This window comes from Corythoichthys intestinalis, chromosome 11 (assembly GCF_030265065.1).
Source record: "Corythoichthys intestinalis isolate RoL2023-P3 chromosome 11, ASM3026506v1, whole genome shotgun sequence".
Taxonomy (NCBI): Eukaryota; Metazoa; Chordata; class Actinopteri; order Syngnathiformes; family Syngnathidae; genus Corythoichthys; species Corythoichthys intestinalis.
The window spans coordinates 30,975,888-30,999,921 of record NC_080405.1 but is presented as its reverse complement, the minus strand read 5'-3'; the positions used below and the strand labels follow the sequence as shown (position 1 = coordinate 30,999,921).

The window sequence follows — 24,034 nt, the reverse complement described above, 5'->3', positions numbered from 1 at the left end:
GTTAAAGTCCAAGTTATGTTTGAAATGTATGCTTTTACAAAAAGCTCAATTTCTCAGTTTTTTCATCAGAAATCGGAAAATTGCTCAAACTAAGCTGTTTTCTAATGCTGATTTCTTTAGAATGGAGAAAATATGAACTAACTTTTTTTTCCTGCTAAAAGAAGAGAGTCTAATCTTTCTTTTGGTGGGTTCCATATTTATATAGCAATAGAACAGAATTTTCTGTGGGCCTTGCAAAATCCGTCAAAATCCAGTAAAACGGCCTGGAGCGAAAGGGGTTGCTCCGGTGAAAATGGCTGGGAGTGAATGAGTTAATAGAAGAAAGTAAGTAGTGCTTTAGCTTGGTATGCATCTGCTCGTGTTTTAAAATTTTGGTAGATTTGATTAATATTTTGACTTAGATCACATGCACTAAACTATATTTTTCACACTTCAAACAATACAGACACGCACTCACACAAAACATATGGGGAAAAAAAGTTATATTTACGTTTTGGATGAATTGTGCCACTCAACTATAGTGGGGTAACTCCATTTTTTTTATTATGATATTTTGAACTTCAGAAATGAACACAAAGCCCAATTTCAACAGGTGGGCAGCAGTCCAATGTTTCACTAAATTTCACCTCACTCATAAGTGCAACACTGGGCTACCATTGCATTAATAGATAGGATTTCTCACTGTTCTCTTGCTCTTGTCTGCCTGGTGCGTATCATTTCTTTTAATGTATTTTTCAGCATATCGTAGTGTATTTTATTCCATTTTTATATCCGTTTATCTTTTTAATCTTTTTACTGTAGCACTCTTTTACTAACTTGCACTTTACACTTGTATCATTGCTGCTTTGGTGTTGTGTGTGCTAGAAAGCTAATTTCCCTGAGGGAACCCTTCCAAGGGATCAATAAAGTGTTTTGTATTGTATTGTGTGAATTAGGTAGTGTTTTAGCTTAGGTGAAAAGGCTTCTGCGTGTAAGTATTAGTAAAGGTTATCGTCCAACATTTTGTGGCGGCCTGGAATTCATTAAGTTATTGGCTGGATTGGATTTCTATTACTTTCAATGGCACTGAAGCCATTCCGAGTTTAAATTCACCCTTGCTGTCCACTACCACAAACAACAACAAGCTTTGCAAAGAGCATATGAAGGCTATAATTGTAATGTGTGACTTGACGCCAAATTTAAAACGTCCCCACAAAACCACCAACAATGTCCTCCAGCCGCCTCCACTCAACACAAAAAACTTTGGGAATAATCCTCAGGTTGGGAAAAAAAAACTATATCCCGGTGTCAAGTTTCCTTCAGACGGGGAAGGATTCATTTGCATAGCATCCTGCCCACCTGCTCCTCTATTGGCCGAGCTCAGCAGCTTGCGGATACTCACTTCCAAACTTCCTCAGTAAGGGAAAAACTTTCCAGCGGTGAGGAGGAGGATGAAGTGTGCAGCGGAATGGTGGGAGCAGCTGTTGGAGTGAACGCCAAAATGGAAATTATTATCTTCTGCACTTAAAGTGAACCTGCATCTGGACTAAAACAGCTAATTTGGGGAGGTTTTACAACTGGAAAAAATGATTTGATCCTCACTTTTATGCTAAACTCATTGTTTTGTATTTTTTAAAAATATGATTGTGATCTCCTGACCAAGCTGGACCAGACCTGTACCTAGATTGAACCTCTCCTCTGGGTTTTGCAACTGGAAAAAAATCACTTTAGATGATTCTACCGGTAACTCAGTAGACATTTTCACCATGCTTCTTCTTCATCTACTTCTGGTCCTGAGCATAAGCTGGAAGGCAGGCTGCTCTGAGCACAAGCCCATCACCATCCTGTACCGCGTTTGGGAGGAGCAACCTCCGGGAACTCGGGTCGGCTGCCTGGTAGATGACCTCTGGCAAATGGACCAGGTGGGTCCTCTGGAGAACTTCCAGGTCGTGGAGCACGGGCGGGCTCTTCCCTTTGCCGTCAACGCTGGTGACGGTGAGGTCTCCACCCAGGGACGCTTGGACCGGGAGCAGCTGTGTCACGGGGCAGACGAGTGTGAGATTTCCTTTAGTGTCCTGTACAGGAAGAGCGGGGCAGTGCACTACCTGCGAGTTCACGTGGAGGTGATGGACCTGAATGACCACAGTCCTAGCTTCTCCAGTCCCGTCCAAGAAGTGGAGATTTCAGAGACGGCTGGCCAACGGATGCAGATTCCTCTGGAGGGTGCAGTGGATCCAGACGCGGGAGCCAATGGTCTTCAGACCTACTCGTTGTCCGACAACCAACATTTTGCTCTGGCTTCCGCGCACGGTGGGACTAAGCAGGCGGAGCTAGTGGTGATCAAAGAACTGGACAGGGAAGTTCAGGGGTCCTTCGAACTCACCCTGTTGGCTTGGGACAAGGGGAACCCCCCGAGGTCTGGCAGTACTTTAATCAGAGTTAATATTCTGGACTCTAATGATAACAGTCCCACGTTTGAGGACAACGCCCCCACGGTAGAGATACCTGAGGATACGGAACGTGGGACTACAATCATCAACCTCAGAGCCACGGACCCTGACCAGGGCAGCAATGGGGAAGTGGAGTACTCTTTAAGCAAGCACACGCATCCTGACATTCAGAGGCTCTTCTTCGTGGATCCACAGAGTGGTGCTGTGAGCATCAGAGCTCCCCTGGACTATGAAGCCCAGACCAGCTACGAAGTGGTTGTCCAGGCCCGTGACCGCGGACCCAACTCCATTCCCTCACACTGCAAGCTCCATGTGAAGCTTCTGGATGTTAATGACAATGCCCCGAGGATCCACATGACCTGGACTCATCCCAGCTCCCCGGCTGCGACAGTGCTGGAGGGTGCCCCGGTGGACACCTTCCTTGCTTTGGTGATTATTTCTGATGCTGATTCAGGAGAAAACGGAAAAGTGACAGCTATAATGCAACATGGTTCTGGCCCCTTCCGTATCAAAAAAGTCCATGGTGACAATTACATGATCTTAACTGCAGGTGTCCTGGATCGGGAGAAGGTGATGGGTTATAATGTGACGCTGGTGGCACAGGATTATGGAGATCCGCCATTGTCCTGTGTGAAACACCTGCCCGTCAAAGTTTTGGATGAGAACGATAACGCACCGGTGTTTTCGTCTACGGTCTACAAAGCTTCATTCAGGGAGAACAATGTGGCAGGCTACCGCGCCCTCAAGGTCCAAGCACACGACGCCGACTCGGAGCTTAGCGGCAAAGTTTTGTACCACCTTCACAACTCCAGCAATACAAAGCCACCCAACCAGCCCTTCTCCATCCACCCAACAAGCGGTGTCGTAAATGTCCTTCAGCCTTTGGACTATGAAGAGCACCACTCATACTCATTCCTAGTGGAGGCCGTTGATCAGGGTCACCCGCCTCTTAGGACCACGGCCACAGTGCAGATTGACATCCAGGATGAGAATGATAACTACCCAATCATCAAAGAGCCTCGAGTCAAACATGGTGTTGCTCGAATAAGTGTTCCCATCAATGCGGATCATGGGGAGATTGTTTCGGAGCTAGGAAATGATGCAGAGGAAGGGTCGGCCATTGAGCACTCAGTCCGAGAGGGATTCGACAGATTTTTTGCTTCTGTTATAAAGGCAGAAGATTCTGACTCGGGACTGAATGGAGAACTCCAGTACTTTATGACCGATGGGAACCCTGAGGGGCTTTTCTGGTTGGACCAGGTCACGGGCCAATTGTTCGTCAACACCACCAATGCCACCCAGCTAATTGGGAAAACAGTAAAGGTGGGCATTTCTGTTTCTGATATGGGGACCCCCAGCCTGTCCACCAAGGCAACACTAGAGGTGACTTTCATCAACCTCAAGGATCACTTGAAGAACTCATCCACTGGGGACCGGGGGCGGCTCAGCTTCACAATGATGCTGGCCATCTGCTTGGGGGCAACGTGCCTCTTGCTGCTTTTCGCTATTGCCTCGGTTACCACCTTCTGTCGGTCTGACAAAAGGGACCACCGGGCCTACAACTGCAGGCAAGCTGAGTCCACATACACCCGCCACCCGCGACGCCCGCAGAAGAACATCAGGAAGTCGGACATTCAGCTGATTCCTGTTATGAGGGACCGCAAAGAGGAGCCCCCGTTGGACGAGAGTGAAAAGATTCTGCTGACTCCGTCACATGACGAACATGCAGAGAAACTTTATGAACTGACACCGCTGATGATGAACTCAAGCTTACATTCCCAAACCCACCTGGAGGTTGACGCCCTTCCCGGCAGAACATTACGTAAACCTGCAAACATCCAGCTGGATGTCGCTTTACCTCTGACGCCCGCTGCATCCAATCGAACCCTTCGGAAGTCAAGAAACCCATCATCTGCGTCTTCTTCGGGGTCCCGTTCGAGCACCTTAAAGCGGGAAACGACTCCTATGGCGGCTCCCACAGGTCAGCCGACGCTCAGGAGGTCCAAGATGTCAGAGGGTCGGGGCTCAAGTGATGCTGAACAGCGACAGATGCTCCGGAATCTGGTGCGGCTGTCCATGGCGGCCTTTGCGGACTCCATTGAGCTCTCATCTGCATCCCCAGAAGTGCAGGTAAGTCCTCAAGCTTCTGAAAAACACGACCTACAGTGGGGCAAATAAGTATTTAGCCAAACACTAACTGTGCAAGTTCTCCCACTTGAAAATATTAGAGAGGCCTGTAATTGTCAACATGGGTAAACCTCAACAATGAGAGACAGAAACTGGAGAAAAAAAACAGAAAATCACATTGTTTGATTTTTAAAGAATTTATTTGCAAATCATGGTGTAAAATAAATATTTGGTCTATACCAAAAGTTCATCTCAATACTTTGTTATGTACCCTTTGTTGGCAATAACGGAGACCAAACGTTTTCTGTAACTCTTCACAAGCTTTTCACACACTGTTGCTGGTATTTTGGCCCATTTCTCCATGCAGATCTCCTCTAGAGCAGTGATGTATTGGGGCTGTCGTTGGGCAACACGGACTTTCAACTCCCTCCTCACCCCGCGGCATCAAAATGATAACAAGAACGGGGAGCAAAAATCTCAGAACCACACGGGGGGACCTAGTGAATGACCTACAGAGAGCTGGGACCACAAAAACAAAGGCTACTATCAGTAACACAATGCGCCGCCAGGGACGCAAATCCTGCACTGCCAGACGTGTCCACCTGGTGAAGAAAGTACACGTCCAGGCCCGTCTGCGGTTCGCTAGAGAGCACTTGGATGATCCAGAAGAGGACTGGGAGAATGCGTTATGGTCAGATGAAACCAAAATAGAACTTTTTGGTAGAAACACAGGTTCTCTTGCTTGGAGGAAAAAGAATACTGAATTGCATCCGAAGAACACCATACCCACTGTGAAGCATGGGGGTGGAAACATCATGCTTTGGGACTGTTTTTCTGCAAAGGGACCAGGACGACTGATCTCTGTAAAGGAAAGAATGAATGGGGCCATGTATCGAGAGATCTTGAGTGAAAATCTCCTTCCATCAGCAAGGGCATTGAAGATGAGACGTGGCTGGGTCTTTCAGCATGACAATGATCCCAAACACACAGCCAGGGCAACAAAGGAGTGGCTTCGTAAGAAGCATTTCAAGGTCCTGGAGTGGCCTAGCCAGTCTCCAGGTCTCAACCCCATAGAAAATCTGCAGAGGCAGTTGAAAGTCCGTGTTGCCCAACGACAGCCCCAAAACATCACTGCTCTAGAGGAGATCTGCATGGAGGAATGGGCCAAAATACCAGCAACAGTGTGTGAAAAGCTTGTGAAGAGTTACAGAAAACGTTTGGCCTCCGTTATTGCCAACAAAGGGTACATAACAAAGTATTGAGATGAACTTTTGATATTGACCAAATACTTATTTTCCACCATGATTTGCAAATAAATTATTCAAAAATCAAACAATGTGATTTTTTCCCCACATTCTGTCTCTCATGGTTGAGGTTTAACCATGCTGACAATTACAGGCCTCTCTAATATTTTCAAGTGGGAGAACTTGCACAATTAGTGGCTGACTAAATACTTATTTGCCCCACTGTATATGCTATCACATGACTTTATTCCATGATTTCATTATTTCATCCACTTTCAATTAACTCACCAGTGCAACACTGGGCTAACGTCACATTAAAAAAGGAAAGTTTTTCCGGACTTGAAAATTATTGCACTCAGCTATTTTCCACTTTTTCACACTTCACACTCAACACAAATGTGGGCACGAATAAAACATCAGAAAAAAATAAAGGGTTATTTATGTAAAGGATTAATTAAGCCACTGAACTACAGTTGGCTGAATGGATTTTTTTTTAAAATTTTGAAATCCTGAATTAAATACAAAAAAGTCTACATTTCAACATATAGGCAGTAGTTCATTATTTCACTAACTTGTAACTCAAACATCAGTGCCGCAGTTGGCCAACAACACAATAATATAAGAAAATAAGTGGTGGTTTATCATGGGTCCAAGTGCATCTGCTGAAAACAATGGAATGGAAAACATGGTTATTCAAACCAAGGATTAATTGAGGCACTGAACTCCAGTGGGCTAAATCAATTTTTGTCATTTAAAGTACTCGATTGAATAGAAAAAAAAAGCCTTTTCAACAGGCAGGCAGCAGCCTATTTTTTTTTTACTTTGAATTTTCACTCATTCATCAGTGCAACACTGGCCTAACATCACTTAAATAGATGTAAATAAGTACTGTTTTAATTTGGGTCTAAGTACATTTGATATACAAGTATGGTACAAGTGGTATTTTTTGCGAGATTATGATAGATTTGAAGTATATTTGGACCACTATAACATTAGCAGCGAGCCTGGAATTTATAATGATTTCTGTAAATCTCGTTTACTTTTTTATTTTTTTATTTATCCCATATTGACCCATTCCCTTTCTCTATGGTTTTGATTTTGTTCTCCCACTATCACCAATCTGTGATCATTTTGGATCCAACATGTGCTTACAGTTAGTGTGTCGCTAATTAACTAGCACACCCCCAACCCAACCCGTCGTCGCTCCCCTTTCGCCCTCCCCCGCAGGCTTTGAAATGAATCTAAAGCAAAGTCCATTAGGGACTTGGGAGTAACGCACACACAGTCTGAGGAAGCCATCAAACAGGAGCTTGGAAAAAAATTGGAAAGGGTGTATGAAGGCCAAAAGCAGAATTTGTATGCATGCTGTGGTGTCATTCATCATTGTCATCTGCCTCCAGAAATGCTGCTTTCAAGTCCAGCTCGGATATCAGAGAACAATGAAAGTGTGTAAGGCAACACTACGGCTGCACGCTAACTAAACCAGCTAAAAAGTTACTTTTCCTGACCGAATCAGAAAGACAAACAAGGAAAAGCTTTAAAGTCAGTTAGATCGAGTACACAAACATTTTTAACCCTCTCATTTAACACATTGAGTGGCAGTGACGGCACTAGATTCATTCAATGTTCATTTGCCCCTCCCAGTCAAAATGGATCAGACGTCTTGCGTCGTCAATGGCACTGGAATATGAGCATTCATAGCCAGTTCTCCCAGTTTAAATGAATTCGCCGTCTATCGATGTCAATGGCAGGCAATGAGTTGAATACAACACCGGATATAAAATTTGAGTGTTTTGGGTGGATATAACCAGAGTGTATTTGTATTTATCTATTTTAATTTTCAGGCATGAAAATGGCTCCTCCGTGAGTCATCACCTTATCGTGGTGGAGGGATTTGCGTGTCCCAATGATCCTAGGAGCTATGTTGTCTGGGGCTTTAAGCCCCTGGCAGGGTCACCCATGGCAAACAGGTCCTAGGTGAGGGTCCAGACTAAGCGTGGCTCAAAATGACTTCTTATGATGAAAAAAATACATGAACTCCAGTTTCCCTTGCCCGGACGCGGGTTACCGGGGCCCCCCTCTGAAGCCAGGCCTGGAGGTGGGGCTCGAAGGCAAGCGTCTGGTGGCCGGGCCTGTCCCCATGGGGCCCGGCCGGGCACAGCCCGAAAAGGCAACATGGGTTCCCCTTCCCATGGGCTCACCACCTGTGGGAGGGGCCAAAGGGGTCGGGTGCGCAGAGAGTTGGGCGGCAGCCAAAGGCGGGGGCCTTGGCGGTCCAACCCCCAGCTGCAGAAGCTAACTCTTGGGACATGGAATGTCACCTCTCTGGCAGGGAAGGAGCCTGAGCTGGTGGGTGAGGCAGAGAAATTCCGACTAGATATAGTCGGATTCTCCTCCACACACAGCTTGGGTTCTGGTACCAATCCTCTCGAGAGGGGTTGGACTCTTCCACTCTGGAGTTGCCCACGGTGAGAGGCGCCGAGCAGGTGTGGGCATACTTATTGCCCCCCGGCTTGGTGCCTGTACGTTGGGGTTTACCCCGGTAGACGAGAGGGTAGCCTCCCTCCGCCTTCGGGTGGGGGGACGGGTTTTGACTGTTGTTTGCGCTTATGCACCGAACAGCAGCTCAGAATACCCACCCTTTTTGGAGTCCTTGGAGGGTGTGCTGGAGAGCACCCCCTCTGGGGACTCCCACGTTCTACTGGGGGACTTCAACGCTCATGTGGGCAATAACAGTGAGACCTGGAGGGGCGTGATTGGGAGGAACGGCCCCCCCAATCAGAACCCGAGTGGTGTTCTGTTATTGGACTTCTGTGCTCGTCACGGTTTGTCCATAACGAACACCATGTTCAAACATAGGGATGTCCATATGTGCACTTGGCACCAGGACACCCTAGGCCACAGTTCAATGATCGACTTTGTAATCGTGTCATCGGACCTGCGGCCACATGTTTTGGACACTCGGGTGAAGAGAGGGGCGGAGCTGTCAACTGATCACCACCTGGTGGTGTGTTGGCTCCGATGGCGGGGGAAGTTGCTGGCCAGACCTGGCAGGCCCAAACGTATTGTGAGGGTCTGCTGGGAACGTCTGGCGGAATCCCCTGTCAGAAAGAGTTTCAACACCCACCTCCGGCAGAACTTCTCCCTTGTCCCGGGGGAGGTGGGGGACATTGAGTCCGAGTGGGCCATGTTCCGCACCTCCATTGTTGAGGCGGCCAATCGGAGCTGTGGCCGTAAGGTGGTTGGTGCCTGTTGTGGTGGCAATCCCCGAACCCGCTGGTGGACACCAGCGGTAAGGGATGCCGTCAAGCTGAAGAAGGAGGCCTATCGGGCCTTTTTGGCCTGTGGGACTCCGGAGGCAGCTGACAGGTACCGGCTGGCCAAGCGGACTGGGGCTTCGGCGGTCGACGAGTCAAAAACTCGGACATGGGAGGAGTTCGGTGAGGCCATGGAAAACGACTTCCGGACGGCTTCGAGGAAATTCTGGTCCACCATCCGGCGTCTGAGGAGAGGAAAGCAGTGCTCTATTAACACTGTGTATAGTGAAGATGGTGTACTGCTGACCTCGACTCGAGACGTCGTGAGTCGGTGGAGAGAATACTTCGAAGCCCTCCTCAATTCCACCGACACGCCTTCCTTTGAGGAAGCAGAGTCTGGGGACGCTGAGGTGGGCTCTTCGATCTCTGGGGTTGAAGTCACTGAGGCGGTTGGTAAGCTCCTCGGTGGCAAGGCCCCGGGGGTGAATGAGATCCGCCCGGAGTTCCTAAAGGCTCTGGATGTTGTAGGGCTGTCATGGCTGACACGCCTCTACAACATCGCGTGAACATCGGGGACAATGCCTCTTGATTGGCATGACTTGATTGGGTGGTGGTCCCCCTTTTTAAAAAGGGGGACCGGAGGGTGTGTTCCAATTATAGAGGAATCACACTCCTCAGCCTCCCCGGTAAAGTCTATTCAGGGGTGCTGGAGAGGAGGGTCCGTCGGGAAGTCGAATCTCGGATTCAGGAGGAGCAGTGTGGTTTTCGTCCTGGCCGTGGAACAGTGGACCAGCTCTACACCCTCGGCAGGGTCCTCGAGGGTGCATGGGAGTTCGCCCAACCAGTCTACATGTGTTTTGTGGATTTGGAGAAGGCGTTCGACCGTGTGCCTAGGGGAATCCTGTGGAGGGTGCTCAGGGAGTACGGGGTACCAAGCCCCTTGGTAAGGGCTGTTCGATCCCTGTACGACCGGTGTCAGAGTCTGGTCCGCATTGCTGGCAGTAAGTCGAATTCGTTCCCAGTGAGGATTGGACTCCGCCAAGGCTGCCCTTTGTCACCGATTCTGTTCATAATTTTTATGGACAGAATTTCTAGGCGCAGCCGAAGCGTTGAGGGTTTCCGGTTTGGTGACCTCAGCATTGCATCTCTGCTTTTTGCAGATGATGTGGTGCTGTTGGCTTCATCAAGCCATGACCTCCAACTCTCACTGGGAAGGTTCGCAGCCGAGTGTGAAGCGGTTGGGATGAAGATCAGCACCTCCAAATCCGAGACCATGGTCCTCAGCCGGAAAAGGGTGGCATGCCCTCTCCGGGTCAGGGATGAGATCCTGCCCCAAGTGGAGGAGTTCAAGTATCTTGGGGTCTTGTTCACGAGTGAGGGTGGGAGGGAGCGGGAGATTGACAGGCGGATCAGTGCAGCGTCTGCCGTGATGCGGACTCTGCACCGGTCCGTTGTGGTGAAGAAGGAGCTGAGCCAAAAGGCGAAGCTCTCGATTTACCAGTCGATCTACGTTCCTACCCTCACCTATGGTCACGAGCTGTGGGTCGTGACCGAAAGAATAAGATCCCGGATACAAGCGGCCGAAATGAGTTTCCTCCGCAGGGTGTCCGGGCTCTCCCTTAGAGATAGGGTGAGAAGCTCGGTCATCCGGGAGGGGCTTGGTATCGAGCCGCTACTCCTCCGCGTTGAGAGGAGCCAGTTGAGGTGGCTCGGGCATCTGGTTCGGATGCCTCCTGGACGCCTCCCTGGAGAGGTGTTCCGGGCATGTCCCACCGGCGGGAGGCCCCGGGCTCGACCCAGGACACGCTGGAGACACTATGTCACTCGGCTGGCCTGGGAACGCCTTGGAATCCCGCCGGAGGAGCTGGCTGAAGTGGCTGGGGAGAGGGAAGTCTGGGCTTCCCTGCTAAAGCTGCTGCCCCCGCGACCCGACCCCGGACTAAGCGGAAGATAATGGATGGATGGATGTACATTTCAATTTTTTTGAAAAAAAAAATCCTAAAATAAATGAAAAAAAAAATACAAAATAATAATAATTAATAATGACTAAATGAAGTTTTTTTTTTTAAATGACCAAAAATAGTCACTCTATATACATAATATAATAGTCAACCTATAAAGGGTTAAGTACTATGTTTACTTTTTGAAAGTTTGTTTTAGACCACTCAAACGTATTTTTGGGAAAACTGCGGTTAGGATTTTTTTTTTTTTTCTTTTTGGGAAAAAGGCTTTTCACAAGAGAGAGGATCAAAAAACATTCGGAAAAAAAAATGGCATGTATTGTTTTCATGAGACTTTTTCTTGAGCCTTGTTTCGCTGAAACTTTTTGCATTAACTCCGTGCCCCCCCCTCCCATTTTTGCTGTTCAGCTGCCTAGATATGGAGAATAGTAATCTGAACATCTTTATAAACTGAACAGTTTTAACATGCCACTTCGGAGTTTCGCATACACCCACTATGGTTGTTTATCCTGTTTTGTATATTTAGAAAGCAGTTTTTTAATGTCAGTGCTTGGGAGTATTTGTTTGTATTTGTGCTTATGTGTTTGTTTTGTGTTTGCATGTGTCCATGTGCACGTGTCTTTGTATAGGAGTACTTCATGCATGTGCATATTTGAGACACACATCATGAACATTACCGTTCATTTTGGGGAACCTCTTGGATTTGAAGCCACTTCCTGTTTTTTAATTTATGTATTCATATTAAGGGGCAAATGTGCTTTAAGGGGCATTCATCTCTTGTCATGACGGAGGATGTCCATGTTACGCTCGTGACACTCCGACAAAATTCCTGGGTTGGAAAAGGAAGCTATTAATGTTTCTACCCAGCATGCATCACTCCACACCGACCCCGTTCCCCCCGCCCTCGTGGCCCATTTGGCAGCACACCGATGCTGTGCTCATTTCAGCGCCCATCCTGGAAGGAAAGCAGCCAGAAAAGAAGAATAGACTTTTTTTTTAACATGAAGGTCACTTCCTGTGAAACACACGTGCAAAAACACACGCGCTGACAGATTAACCTTCAGTTGTGTGTGCATATGTGATGGACATCAACAGCTGCTTCTCATATGATATGATAACAAACTCTGACTGTGGTTTGTCAGTTTTGTTTTATTGGCATTTATATTTACATAAAACTCAACATCTGCACATCATGTGACTAACATGTCACATGACTTGCACGTTAAAACTGTTCATTCTATAGAGACACTCAGATTCGTATTCTCCGTCGCTAGGCAGCTAAACAAGATAGGTTAAAAAAATACATTGGGGCAAATAAGTATTTAGTCAACCACCAATTGTGCAAGTTCGCCTACTTGAAAAGATTAGAGAGGCCTGTAATTGTCACCATGGGTAAACCTCAACCATGAGAGACAAAATGTGAAAAAAAAAAAAATCACATTATTTGATTTTTAAAGAATTTATTTCCAAATTAGAGTGAAAAATAAGTATTTGGTCACCTACAAACAAGCAAGATTTCTGGCTGTCAAAGATGTCGAACTTCTAACGAGGTCTAACGAGGCTCCACTCGATACCTGTATTAATGGCACCTGTTTTAACTCATTATCGGTATAAAAGACACCTGTCCACAATCTCAGTCAGTCACACTCCAAACTCCACTATGGCCTATGGCCACTATGTAGACCTGCACCAGGCTGGGAAGACTGAATCTGCAATAGGTAAAACGCTTGGTGTAAAGAAATCAACTGTGGGAGCAATTATTAGAAAATGGAAGACATACAAGACCACTGATAATCTCCCTCGATCTGGAGCTCCATGTAAGATCTCACCCCGTGGCGTCAAAATGAAAACAAGAACGGTGAGCAAAAATCCCAGAACCACACGGGGGGACCTAGTGAATGACCTACAGAGAGCTGGGACCACAGTAACAAAGGCTACTATCAGTAACACAATGCGCCGCCAGGGACTAAAATCCTGCACTGCCAGACGTGTTCCCCTGCTGAAGAAAGTACACGTCCAGGCCCGTCTGCGGTTCACTAGAGACCATTTGGATGATCCAGAAGAGGACTGGGAGAATATGTTATGTCAGATGAAACCAAAATATAACTTTTTGGTAGAAACACAGGTTCTCGTGTTTGGAGGAGAAAGGATACTGAATTGCATCCAAAGAACACCATACCCACTGTGAAGCATGGGGGTGGAAACATCATGCTTTGGGGCTGTTTTTCTGCAAAGGGACCAAGACGACTGATCTGTGTAAAGGAAAGAATAAATGGGGCCATGTATCGAGAGATTTTGAGTGAAAATCTCCTTCCATCAGCAAGGGCATTGAAGATGAGACGTGGCTGGGTCTTTCAGCATGACAATGATCCCAAACACACAGTCAGGGCAACAAAGGAGTGGCTTCGTAAGAAGCATTTCAAGGTCCTGGAGTGGCCTTGCCAGTCTCCAGATCTCAACCCCATAGAAAATCTGTGGAGGGAGTTGAAAGTCCATGTTGCCCAACGACAGCCCCAAAACATCACTGCTCTAGAGGAGATTTGCTTGGAGGAATGGGCCAAAATACCAGCAACAGTGTGTGAAAAGCTTGTGAAGAGTTACAGAAAACGTTTGGCCTCCGTTATTGCCAACAAAGGGTACATAACTAAGTATTGAGATGAACTTTTGGTATTGACCAAATACTTATTTTCCACCACCATGATTTGCAAATAAATTCTTTAAAAATCAAACAATGTGATTTTCTGTTTTTTTTTCACATTCTGTCTCTCATGGTTGAGGTTTACCCATGTTGACAATTACAGGCCTCTCTAATATTTTCAAGTGGGAGAACTTGCACAATTAGTGGTTGAATACTTATTTGCCCCACTAAACATACAGTATGCTATATTAAATACCCTTACATACTTAACATGCAGGGCTTGGTAGCGTACTGCGATATGATCCAATATGGTAAATGCTTGTCAAACATGTTTTTTTTTGTTTACAGATGAATGCAAAACAGAAAACAAAGTTTAACTAATTCTATTTATTACACGCGACTGCAAACAATTTACAGGAATTATAGCAAGCTAGCTATTGCCATGTAGAAAGGCCGACATGCCCAATTCAATGAGGCACTTAGTATCCATTGTCTATGGTTGTGGCTTGAGGATTACGCATGCGGGTGACCTTGACCTGTGATATAACGCAATAAGATGGCATCTGTACAAAAAAATTGGTGAAGAAATTGAATGTATGAAGTTGATAATAGACGAACCAGAGTTGTTTAAAAAAAATGGCTGTTTTTATAGTAACCTCTGAGTAGATATGGCATATAACCACTTAGAATTATTCAAACTTAAGAAACACGTCAACAACTTTCCTTGTGCCATAACCGCTTTATGTTTTTCCATAATTTAACACATTGACTGCCACTGACGACCAGAGTTGCTTTAAGATGAACTGTTTTATTAGAGTTCTGACAAAAAAACATACTGATTCGACTGATATTTGTTTGTTAGGCCAAGAAATACAAGTGTATCGATAGCAAGGTTCTCAATCGATACAAAATACACAAGTAATCCAAAGATACATCTATTGTCAGGCTGTTCATCGGCTAGCATGAGTCTTGGGGCTGTTTATCTGAGGTTTCACAATTTTTTTTTTTTTTTTTTAAATAGAACGCTCACATAACAGGTGTTGGCAAAGGAGAAAGTAGTGGCATGACTGCAGCTGTGGACCAACTTCAGAATAAAAGCATTACCAAGTGCTGCTTCATGTTATGCATGATTTGACTTTTACTTTGAAGCTGAACAGCGTGTTTCCGAAATGGTTGTGGTGCCATGCTTGAGTTGCTATTGAAACAGCATACTTGTGGGGCAATAATATTCAAACTATTCCTTAACATCCCAAAAATACATCATCCTAGAGTTAAAACCTGTTTGATTTGGAATTTTGCATGAACAGATTGAAATTGCATTTTTACTTGGGAACTCCTTCAGTGCCATTGACGGTGATTGTCTATTTTCATCCTTGTTTTAAACTTAAATTAATTTATCACCAGTAGTCGTCCAATGCTCCAATCCATTTGAAGTCTGAGGGTTCCAGTGAATCAGCCCTCCTCCTTGAAGGAGACAATGAGTTCAATATTCAGACCAATATATGCCACATTTGTTACCCATTTTCACCCACTTGATATCACTAAGCACTAGGCTCTATTTAGGATTAAATTTAGCACTTTTGTTACCGAACAAGCATGGATGTATTTCACTGTTTTTGATGTCATGGTTGTTTTTGAGATTCTGTTGTTACTTATAGGGCCATGAAGAAACAATAAATTCATAGGCGGAGTTTGACTTCTGGGGCAGGGGGGGGCACAACATGTTGATGACTCCGAAACGCAGTGTCAGCAATACAATCAACTTACAAGAATATTCATAATAATAAGTTGAAAATAAGCGTTTTTTTGTTTCCCATCATTCTTGAGGAGAATTCTAAACCAGGCTGCTTAGGACCGGTGTCGTGCCAATGTAGTTACCTCCATCAAAAATTGTATCCGCTGGGCGAAGCCACTGCGCTGCACTGATTTGCTTGATTTCCGTGTTTGTAGATAGATGTAGATATCTACGAGGTTTCAAAACATGGCCCATCAATCAAAAAAAAAAAAAAAAAAAAAGAAAAAAGTTTTCTGTCGTATAATGTAACATACGTACTGAACATAAAAAAAGGCCATGTTTTACTTTTAGGATGACCTATAACTGTTATTACTGTAATTCAAGTCCTGTGTGGAGTTGAAAATCTGAGTGTTTTTTTTGTGTTGTGGTATCGAATTGTTTCGCTTCATATCCCAATATCATATCAAATTGTATTGCTTCCAAACTGAACTGAATCATAATCAAAACCGTTATGGCTTTAAAGAAAATATTTTTGTATCGAATCACACATAGAGCAGGGGACTCCAAACTGGCCCTCAAGGGCCACTGTGGGTCCTGGTTTCTGTTCCAACCGACTGAGCACAGACAATTTAACCAATGGGGTTTATGCTAAAACAGCAATCAACTGATTACACTTATAAGACACCATATTGGTGTAAAAGTTTTGTCTTGTTTGAATGAAATCCTGCACCCGAATAGTTTGGAGACAACTGATCTAGATCCATATCGAATCGGCCTCATGCCAAAGATTCCCAACCTCAGTTTTTACATTGACCACACTGTAACTACGGCATATCACCACTTACGACACTGAGGGAACACATCAAGAACAGTCCTACTGTTCGAACAGCTTTAATTTAATAAATTAAGGGTATTTGGCGTCATAGGGTTAGGGGAAAACAAAATTCTAAAAAATAATAAGTGACTTGCTATTATTAATGTCAATCAAGGCAAGGCAAGGCAAATTTATTTATATAGCACAATTCAACACAAGGCAATTCAAAGTGCTTTACATCATATGAAGATCATAAAAATCACATTTAAATCAACACAACGTAGAAACGAAGACAAAAGATCGCATTTAATCACAGAATAAAAATAAATAAATAAAATAAAAATAAAACAAAAACTACTACTACTAATAATAATAGAAATCAGCAATGGAGATAAAAACAAGAGGAATAGAAAGCAGGTAGATTGAAATATATAGACAGTTATAGATATGCAGTGCTAAACAAAAGCGTTTTTAGCCCTGATTTAAAAGAGCTAACAGTTTGAGCATACTTCAGACGTTCGGGTAACTTGTTCCAGAGGTGAGGAGCATAATAACTAAATGCTGCCTCACCCTGCTTGGTTCTTGTTCTTGGAACATGCAGAAGACCGGTTCCAGACGACCTTAGGGGTCTAGATGTCTCATAGGACTCTAACAAGTCAAGCATGTATTTTGGTCCAAGGCCATTAAGTGTTTTGTAGACGAGCAGTAGTATTTAATAGTCTATCCTTTGACTTACTGGAAGCCAGTGTAGCGATTTCAAAACTGGTGTACTGTGGTCCAGCTTCCTTGTATTTGTGAGGACTCTGGCTGCAGCATTCTGTACCAGCTGCAACTTCCTGACTGATTTTTTATCAAGACCTGTAAATATACCGTTGCAATAGTCCAATCTGCTGAAAATGAATGCATGCATAAGTTTTTCCATGTCTTGTTGAGTCAGAAGCCCCTTAATTCTGGTTATATTTTTTAGGTGGTAATAAGCGGATTTAGTGACGGACTTTAAATGGCTATCAAATTTTAGGTCTGAGTCATAATTACGCCAAGGTTTCTGACTTGATTTGTAGCTGTAAGTGACATTGTGCTAAGTTGGCTGCTTATCTTTGACCTTTCCTTTTTTGGCCCAAAAATGATCACCTCTGTCTTCTGCACATTTAACTGGAGAAAATTCTGGCACATCCATTCATTGATTTAATGAATGCATTTGCTCAGGGTGACTAAGGGACTATAATCATGTGGGGACACAGAAATGTACAGTTGTGTGTCATCTGCATAGGCGTGATAGGAGATGTCATACTGTTCCATTATCTGAGCTAACGGAAGCATATAGATGTTAAATAAGAGTGGTCCAAGAATTGACCCTTGAGGGGTCAAAGAGAAATGTGGGTAAACAGGGGCTCTGACATTGATTCCTCTGCAAAATCTTGACTGCTGAGGACAGGCATGCGTACATACTTTGTTATTTATCCATTCAATTGTCAATTGACTTTTTGTTGTTTGTGGCTTGCAGCAAATTTCCCAGCTGCTGTCGCTCCTTCGTCAAGGTCAGTTGCAGCCTCGGACCAACTTCCGCGGGAACAAATACTCGCACCGAGGCACAAGGTCAGACTTCATCCTCTTTCTCACCTTATTCCTCTTTTTTTTGCAAAAGCACCATCAACTTATTGGAGCGTTTGACTTCAGGGTAATTTCCAAACATTGACACACTCAAAATATTAAGGACAGCCTTCAGGATGATGAATTTTTAAGACTTTCCGTGCCAGGAATAAATAGGACAGATAAACAGGAAGTCAAACAGTCACAGGAATTGTGTTATCACCTGACATTTTTTTTTCGAGCAAGAACGTACTCAATTGAATTTTTACTCAATTGGCTGCCCTTGACTGCGCTGAGAGAAAGAAATTACTTAATTTAGGGTAACTAGGAAATAAGAAGTCTATCACAGTCAATGAGTTTAGTACTGTCAAAAGTATCAAAGTATCGATGGTATTTAGTATTTTGGGAGCATAAAATTTCAATATCGCGACAACCGTAATTGAGTTAAGTGGTGACATATGGACAAATGTCTTTGTAGGTATGCAGGCCAGGATTGTTCTGATTGGCAGAGCACCAAGGACAGCGGGCATGGCGAGAGTGAGGTCGGCGACATGGACTGGGAGGCAGGAAGGGACTCGCCCATCGACCCGCAACTGGAGGAGGGGCTACACGACCTGCTCAAAAACACAGGTACGAATAATGACGGATATATTGACTTTGGTCTAAAAGCAGATCACACACTTGTTTGTAATTCCACTGACTTCCTGTTAAAAGCTACTTTGGTGAAAAAAAGGGGAAAAAAACTTGGACAAAAGCCATGCTAGCAAAGCAAAGAGGAAATCACATATATCCACTTGCAGTTAGCTTGTCTGCAAGTTACTATCCACGCTAATGCTGCACTAGTCAAGTCAAAAGTGAAAAAACCCTCACCTGAACATGAAGTAACCACAGTGGGAAGAAATGAGTAAAAAAATGCATCACAAGTAAAAACAATTATGCCACTGGAACATGTAAAAATTGTTAGTGTAGCAACAATACCAATATCGGTATCGCTTAGTACTAAGAAATATTGCATCGATACTGTGCAATATGTACTCTTCGAGATTTAGTTTCCAACCGCCTACTGGCCCCCCAAGATCCCCACGAAGAAGCAGCAGAAGACGAAGAAGAGGAAAAATAAGTGTTTTTTGTTGTTGTTTTTTTTTTAGCCTAGGAGAGTTTATATTCTGGTAAATGTTGAATGTATATTTTATATTTGAGGGCCTATACTTTAAATAGCGGATGAATGAATGTCGATGTAAATGGTAATAACAGCCTGGATTTGAAGTTTTATCAACAATGACATTGACATGAGCATCTAAGATGTTAGCTTTGTTAGACGTAGGGAAAGCTAGCAAAAAGTAGACTTGCGAACTTGTGTCCTTGTGTGCTGGCGTAAGTGAGCACATGAGCTAAGATAATGTACTAATGTGCTGTAATTGCACTGACTGTGGACTTCTTCATTTGTTCATTCATTTACTTTCACCCATACCAGGTAAGCACAAAGGTTAAGCAGCATCTGATCAATCATGAAAGCAATTATTTACAATTCAAGTGGGTATGCAGCAATTTAGTACTAAAAGGAAAAATAAAACGTATAGTGTATAACGTGTAGTTTCGGTAATTTCAAACTAGGGTTAGAATTTCAAAGTAGGGTCTCAAAGGTTACAAAGTAGCTTTTCAAAGTAGCGTTAGGATTCCAAATTAGGTTAGGGTTTGGACATCTCCAATGACAAACTTATTCAAATTTGCAAAAAAGGGTGATTCGACATCTATCATCGTCAATGGCACTGCATGAGTTATCAGGCAACCTTCAAACACTGTACGTGTATATGTGTGTAGCTCACACCTGTGTCATATACAGTGAGTGGAACCTTTGATTCCGCTGCCAACATTCCGATGTTTTTTTTTTTTCTTTTTGGGCCCTTTGACATTTTTTCCTTCTGTTCCTGCGGGCTTAAGATTCAGTTACACTTGAAGATGGAGTAGAATGGTAACAATACCGGATCTATTGTGTACACTGTAGTTTGCGGGAATGCGTTAGAAGCCAAGAAAAAAAAAAAAAAGCCGGTATGCATATAAAAAAGAAACCACCCGTCAAAAGTAAAAACAAGGATAAATTGAAAAAAAAATATTACATTAAAATTACATTTTCAAGGTGTTAAAAGTGTTAAACATGTCTTTGGTTATATATTTTCAGAATGTCTAGGAATATTTTAAATCTTATTTTCCTAGAATTTCACAGAGTTTTGGTTATATATCAAACATGCTGCAGAAATGATTTCGGAAACACGCTGGCAAGCTTAAAAATAAAAGCCCGATAAATCATGCGAAACAACAAGCCATACATGGTAAGTCTTTTATTTTTAAGTTTGTCTACAACAGCACTTTTTTTGAGAGTGCTCAGTATTTTAAAAAAGAAAACAATGTGAAGCCACAGAAAAAAACGATTCCTAGCCTCACAATCGCCGATGCAAAGCTAGACAATCGATTTATCTTTGGATTACTGGCGGATTTTGTATTGATTGAGGAGCTTGTTATTGATACACTCTTATTCTTTTTCCAATTGAAGGAATATCTGTTGAATCATTTTTTTGTCACAACATTCATGTTACTGATTCAGTATAAATTCATACCCAGAACGTAAGGACTGCGAGTGTGACGTGTCAGCCGCTTCTGGCAGAATGTGATTTCTTTGTTTGTTATTGCTTCCAGCAAAAACTTGAAAGGTTTTCAAGAGGGTTTAAACAAAGACAGGAAAGAAGGGGCTTAACTGACCGGGCACCACATCCACAATTTCTGGCTGTGTGGGGGTCCTAATGGCTTGCATGTGTTTGTGCTACAACAATGAAGGAGACTAAGGGAGTTAGACCTTTTTGAAACGACACCTGAGGCGACTCTTGTTGTTGGACTGTTACTGTTTTTTGAGTTTTCAATCATTGTTAATGTTGTTCCTCAATTGGTTTCATTCAGGACTTGACATGCACTTTCCAACACTTAATTTTCAACTAGAAGTATGGGGAAGAAAGCAAATAAAACTACATATTTGACCACGTGAACAAGAACAGGACAGAAAAGGAACTATACAACACAGGACAGAATATACCAAGAAAATAGTTGTCCAAAAATAAATACATAAATAAGGACAAGAACTTTTAGACAGGAGAGTGACAGTGACAGAAGAAGTATTAACTCATTGGCTGCCATTGACGGCGATAGACATCCAATCCAATCCATTGGATGTCTACTATTGACACACTCATTTCAATTCACAGAAGCACAAAAAGACTCACATAATTGGATGTCTATCATTGTAAATGATCACCGAGGATCATTAGATACTGGTCCATGCTACATCGCGACCAAGTTTCAAGACGATCAGTTCACGAATGAAGGAGGAGGAAGACTTCAAAGCTCGAGTCCACAAGAAGAACTACTTGAGTTGCTTCTTGACAGCCTTTATTAAGTACTGAAGGCAAACAGAATATTAGATCAAGAATAAAAGAGCAGAACTAGAAAAAATAGCAGTTCAGGACAAAAGCTGACAAGGACAACAATAAAAGAATACATATAACAAAGACTAGGTCAGACCAACAAAGAGCAAGAACAGACTAAACAACACAAATAGGAAGCCACCATTCAAACACGACCTTTGTGTTCCTTCAGAAGACGCCTTCTCGGAAGTTGTCGACCCATCGTGGATGGCACGTCTGTCTGTCACTCTGTCAGGGGACTACCACGACAACGTCTTTGTGCCCAATGAACCGCCGTCCTCTGACAGCGAGCTGATGCCACGTCACACCTTGGATTCCTCGTCATCCTTCTCCACATTCGGTATGACTAAACAAATTTGTCTGTCATAATGTCTTATAAAGCAATTTGACTAACATTTCAACCATTCAAAAATAGAATGGTCACTACATTTTAGTTCCTAAAATTGTATTGACACAGTAGCGTTCTCTGATAATTCCTTTGAAAATTCAGCCCCTGAAAGTAGTCTTACATGGCCTCGCGAATTTTGGCAGGCATGTCACTAATAGACCTACGAAAAGTCTCCAGAAGGTATGTCCAAAAAACATCATAAGTCCTCCATTTTTTTTTTGCGCTGTGGAATGCCTTTTGAAATTTCAGCCCCAGTTTTATATAGCACCATGAACATTGGCAGGCACATTTATCGTGAGGAGACCCACAAAAACGTCTCAAGAAGCTATGCCCGAAAAGACACAGAAAATATGCCTGAAAAGACACAGAAAATATGCCATTTTACTGTAAAGTGACCGTTGTAGGTGTCATTTCCAAGAATCTTTTCCCCATGGGATGTCTTTTAAAAATGCAGGCCTAAAACCAGATTTACATAGCAACATGAAATTTGACAGGACACATTAACCATGAAAAGACCCACAAAAATGTCTCAAGACAGAAAATAATTTTAGGTATAATTTCCAAGAATCTTTGTCTCGTGGGATCTCTTTTGAATAATCTGCCGCCAGAACCAGTTTGACGTAGTTACATGAACTTTGGCAAGCACATTAACTATGTGTAGATCCACTAAAAAGTCTCAAGAACTTATGCCAAAAAGACCTAAGTCTGCCATTTTGGTTTGAAGTGACCGTTTTAGAGTAATTCAGTGCATTTTCGAGATACTGTATTAAACCATAAATGATTCAAACCTCCACTGGTACTCTTGTTATCTCTTCCAGGGAAAACCCCGGACAAGGACGGACAACTAGGCGGGGCCTTGCTGTCAGAAGTCAGCACGCTCTTTGAAATGCTGATGACGCAGAAGGCCGACTCACACCCAGGTCCTCGGGCCGATGTCCTCTACCGGCTGTCTTCGGCGTATCGGCGCTCACTAGAAGCGGACCCTGCCACGCCTGCTGTTGGCAGCCCAAGGAGGGACCTGGACCCGCGCTCTGGACGCTTTTAACACTGGATACCAAACAAATTACAGGAGTCTTTATGTTACATCATCTCTTTTTTTTTTTGTTAATTTAAAATGATTTGTTTTGGCTTGACTGCAACCTTTTCACACATGATGTGTGTCCAAATAGTGCCTTAATACCCATATTTCCTTTGACAATCGTCATTTGAAGCTAGCTTTTATTATCTTTTTTGTACTTATAGTGGTTAGGGTAGCCAATCAACTTTACAAAAATAAGAACAAAATATGAAATACTTTTACAAACTCAGAAATACATTTACATGCCAAATTACACAAAAGCATACACACCTTGTAAAAATAACCACAAGTTGGAACATGACGAAAGAGATAAAAATTTGGTCAAGATTGCAACCAATGACCAAAAATATGACTTTTGGTATTCAGCATCTTCCATATGTGCCGTGGGAACAAATGAATGTAGAAATAGCCGTCAAGATGTCAGTCTTCCTCTGCCTTTTTAAAAAAAATATCCCTATTGATCTACTTGTGATAGACATGTCCACCAAATTTCATGCAGCAAAGTGAAACTGGCTTCACGTGCCAAATGTTAAAAAAAAAAAAAAAATTTAAATAAAGGACCATAAGATTCCAGAAAATGACTCGGAAGATTAACGCTTCAAACCAGACTAGAAGCTTTCCTATTAATTAAATAGTATAGCTTTTTGAGACCTTTTTGTTCATCTAGTCATGATTCACATGTCTACCAAATTTCAAAATACCCTTTTTTGGCTCAGAGAAACTGGCTCTTTGAGCTGAATTTTTATATAATAGTCAAGGTAGCAAGGATTTCTGAAAAGAAAAAAAACCTACTGAAAATAGTAACATCAAACCAAAATTCTTTTCTTTTCTATATTAACTTTCTGATACTTCTTGTGGGTCTACTCATGACACACCTTCGTACCAAAATGTAATGTTGTATTGAGTTGATATTTGGTGAATTGATGGATTTTGATGCCATTAAGTTTTGGTTTTGGTTGTGAAGCGTTTCATGTTCTGTATATGCATTTTCATACTTTAGTCGGATTGAAGTTTTAAAAAAATGTTACGTGATATGTAAAATGATGAAATATGACATTTGATTGCACTGATGAATGAGCACCGTTTCGCCTGGATCCAATTTTGTTTGCTGTAGCCATGAATAAAATTGGACTTTGTACTGGAAAGAGGAAAATGAAGACGATTTTGTCTTTGAGGACAAATAGACAAGTTGTCACGAGAAGGTTGGAAACAATAAAGAGGGGAAACAGGAAGTATGAAAAAGGAAGTCGGTTTAATGGCGAATAAAGTGTTGGTAGGAAAATGGCATCAACACTGAGTT

At 43.2% G+C, this 24,034-nt stretch overlaps 1 protein-coding gene across 2 annotated transcripts; it reads left to right on the top strand.

The window, feature by feature from the left end:
* Positions 1-1,322: 1,322 nt before the first annotated feature.
* Positions 1,323-24,034, top strand: pcdh12 (protocadherin 12). 2 transcript variants are annotated; one of them, XM_057850087.1, is made up of 5 exons: positions 1,323-4,559; positions 17,710-17,801; positions 18,274-18,425; positions 21,444-21,608; positions 22,475-24,034. In XM_057850087.1, exons 1-5 carry the CDS (start codon positions 1,746-1,748, stop codon positions 22,699-22,701), a joined length of 3,450 nt encoding a protein of 1,149 aa, XP_057706070.1. In that variant the 5' UTR covers positions 1,323-1,745; the 3' UTR covers positions 22,702-24,034. The 2 variants fall into 2 exon arrangements, with proteins under 2 accessions (XP_057706070.1, XP_057706069.1); XM_057850086.1 differs by having other exon boundaries at positions 1,385-4,559; positions 21,441-21,608.

Coding starts and splice junctions, on each gene's coding strand:
- pcdh12 (XM_057850086.1), top strand. CDS start 1,746: ATGCTTCTTCTTCATCTACTTCTGGTCCTGAGCATAAGCTGGAAGGCA. Junction 17,802..18,273: donor TACTCGCACCGAGGCACAAG/GTCAGACTTCAT, acceptor ATGTCTTTGTAG/GTATGCAGGCCAGGATTGTT. Junction 18,426..21,440: donor CGACCTGCTCAAAAACACAG/GTACGAATAATG, acceptor GTGTTCCTTCAG/AAGACGCCTTCTCGGAAGTT.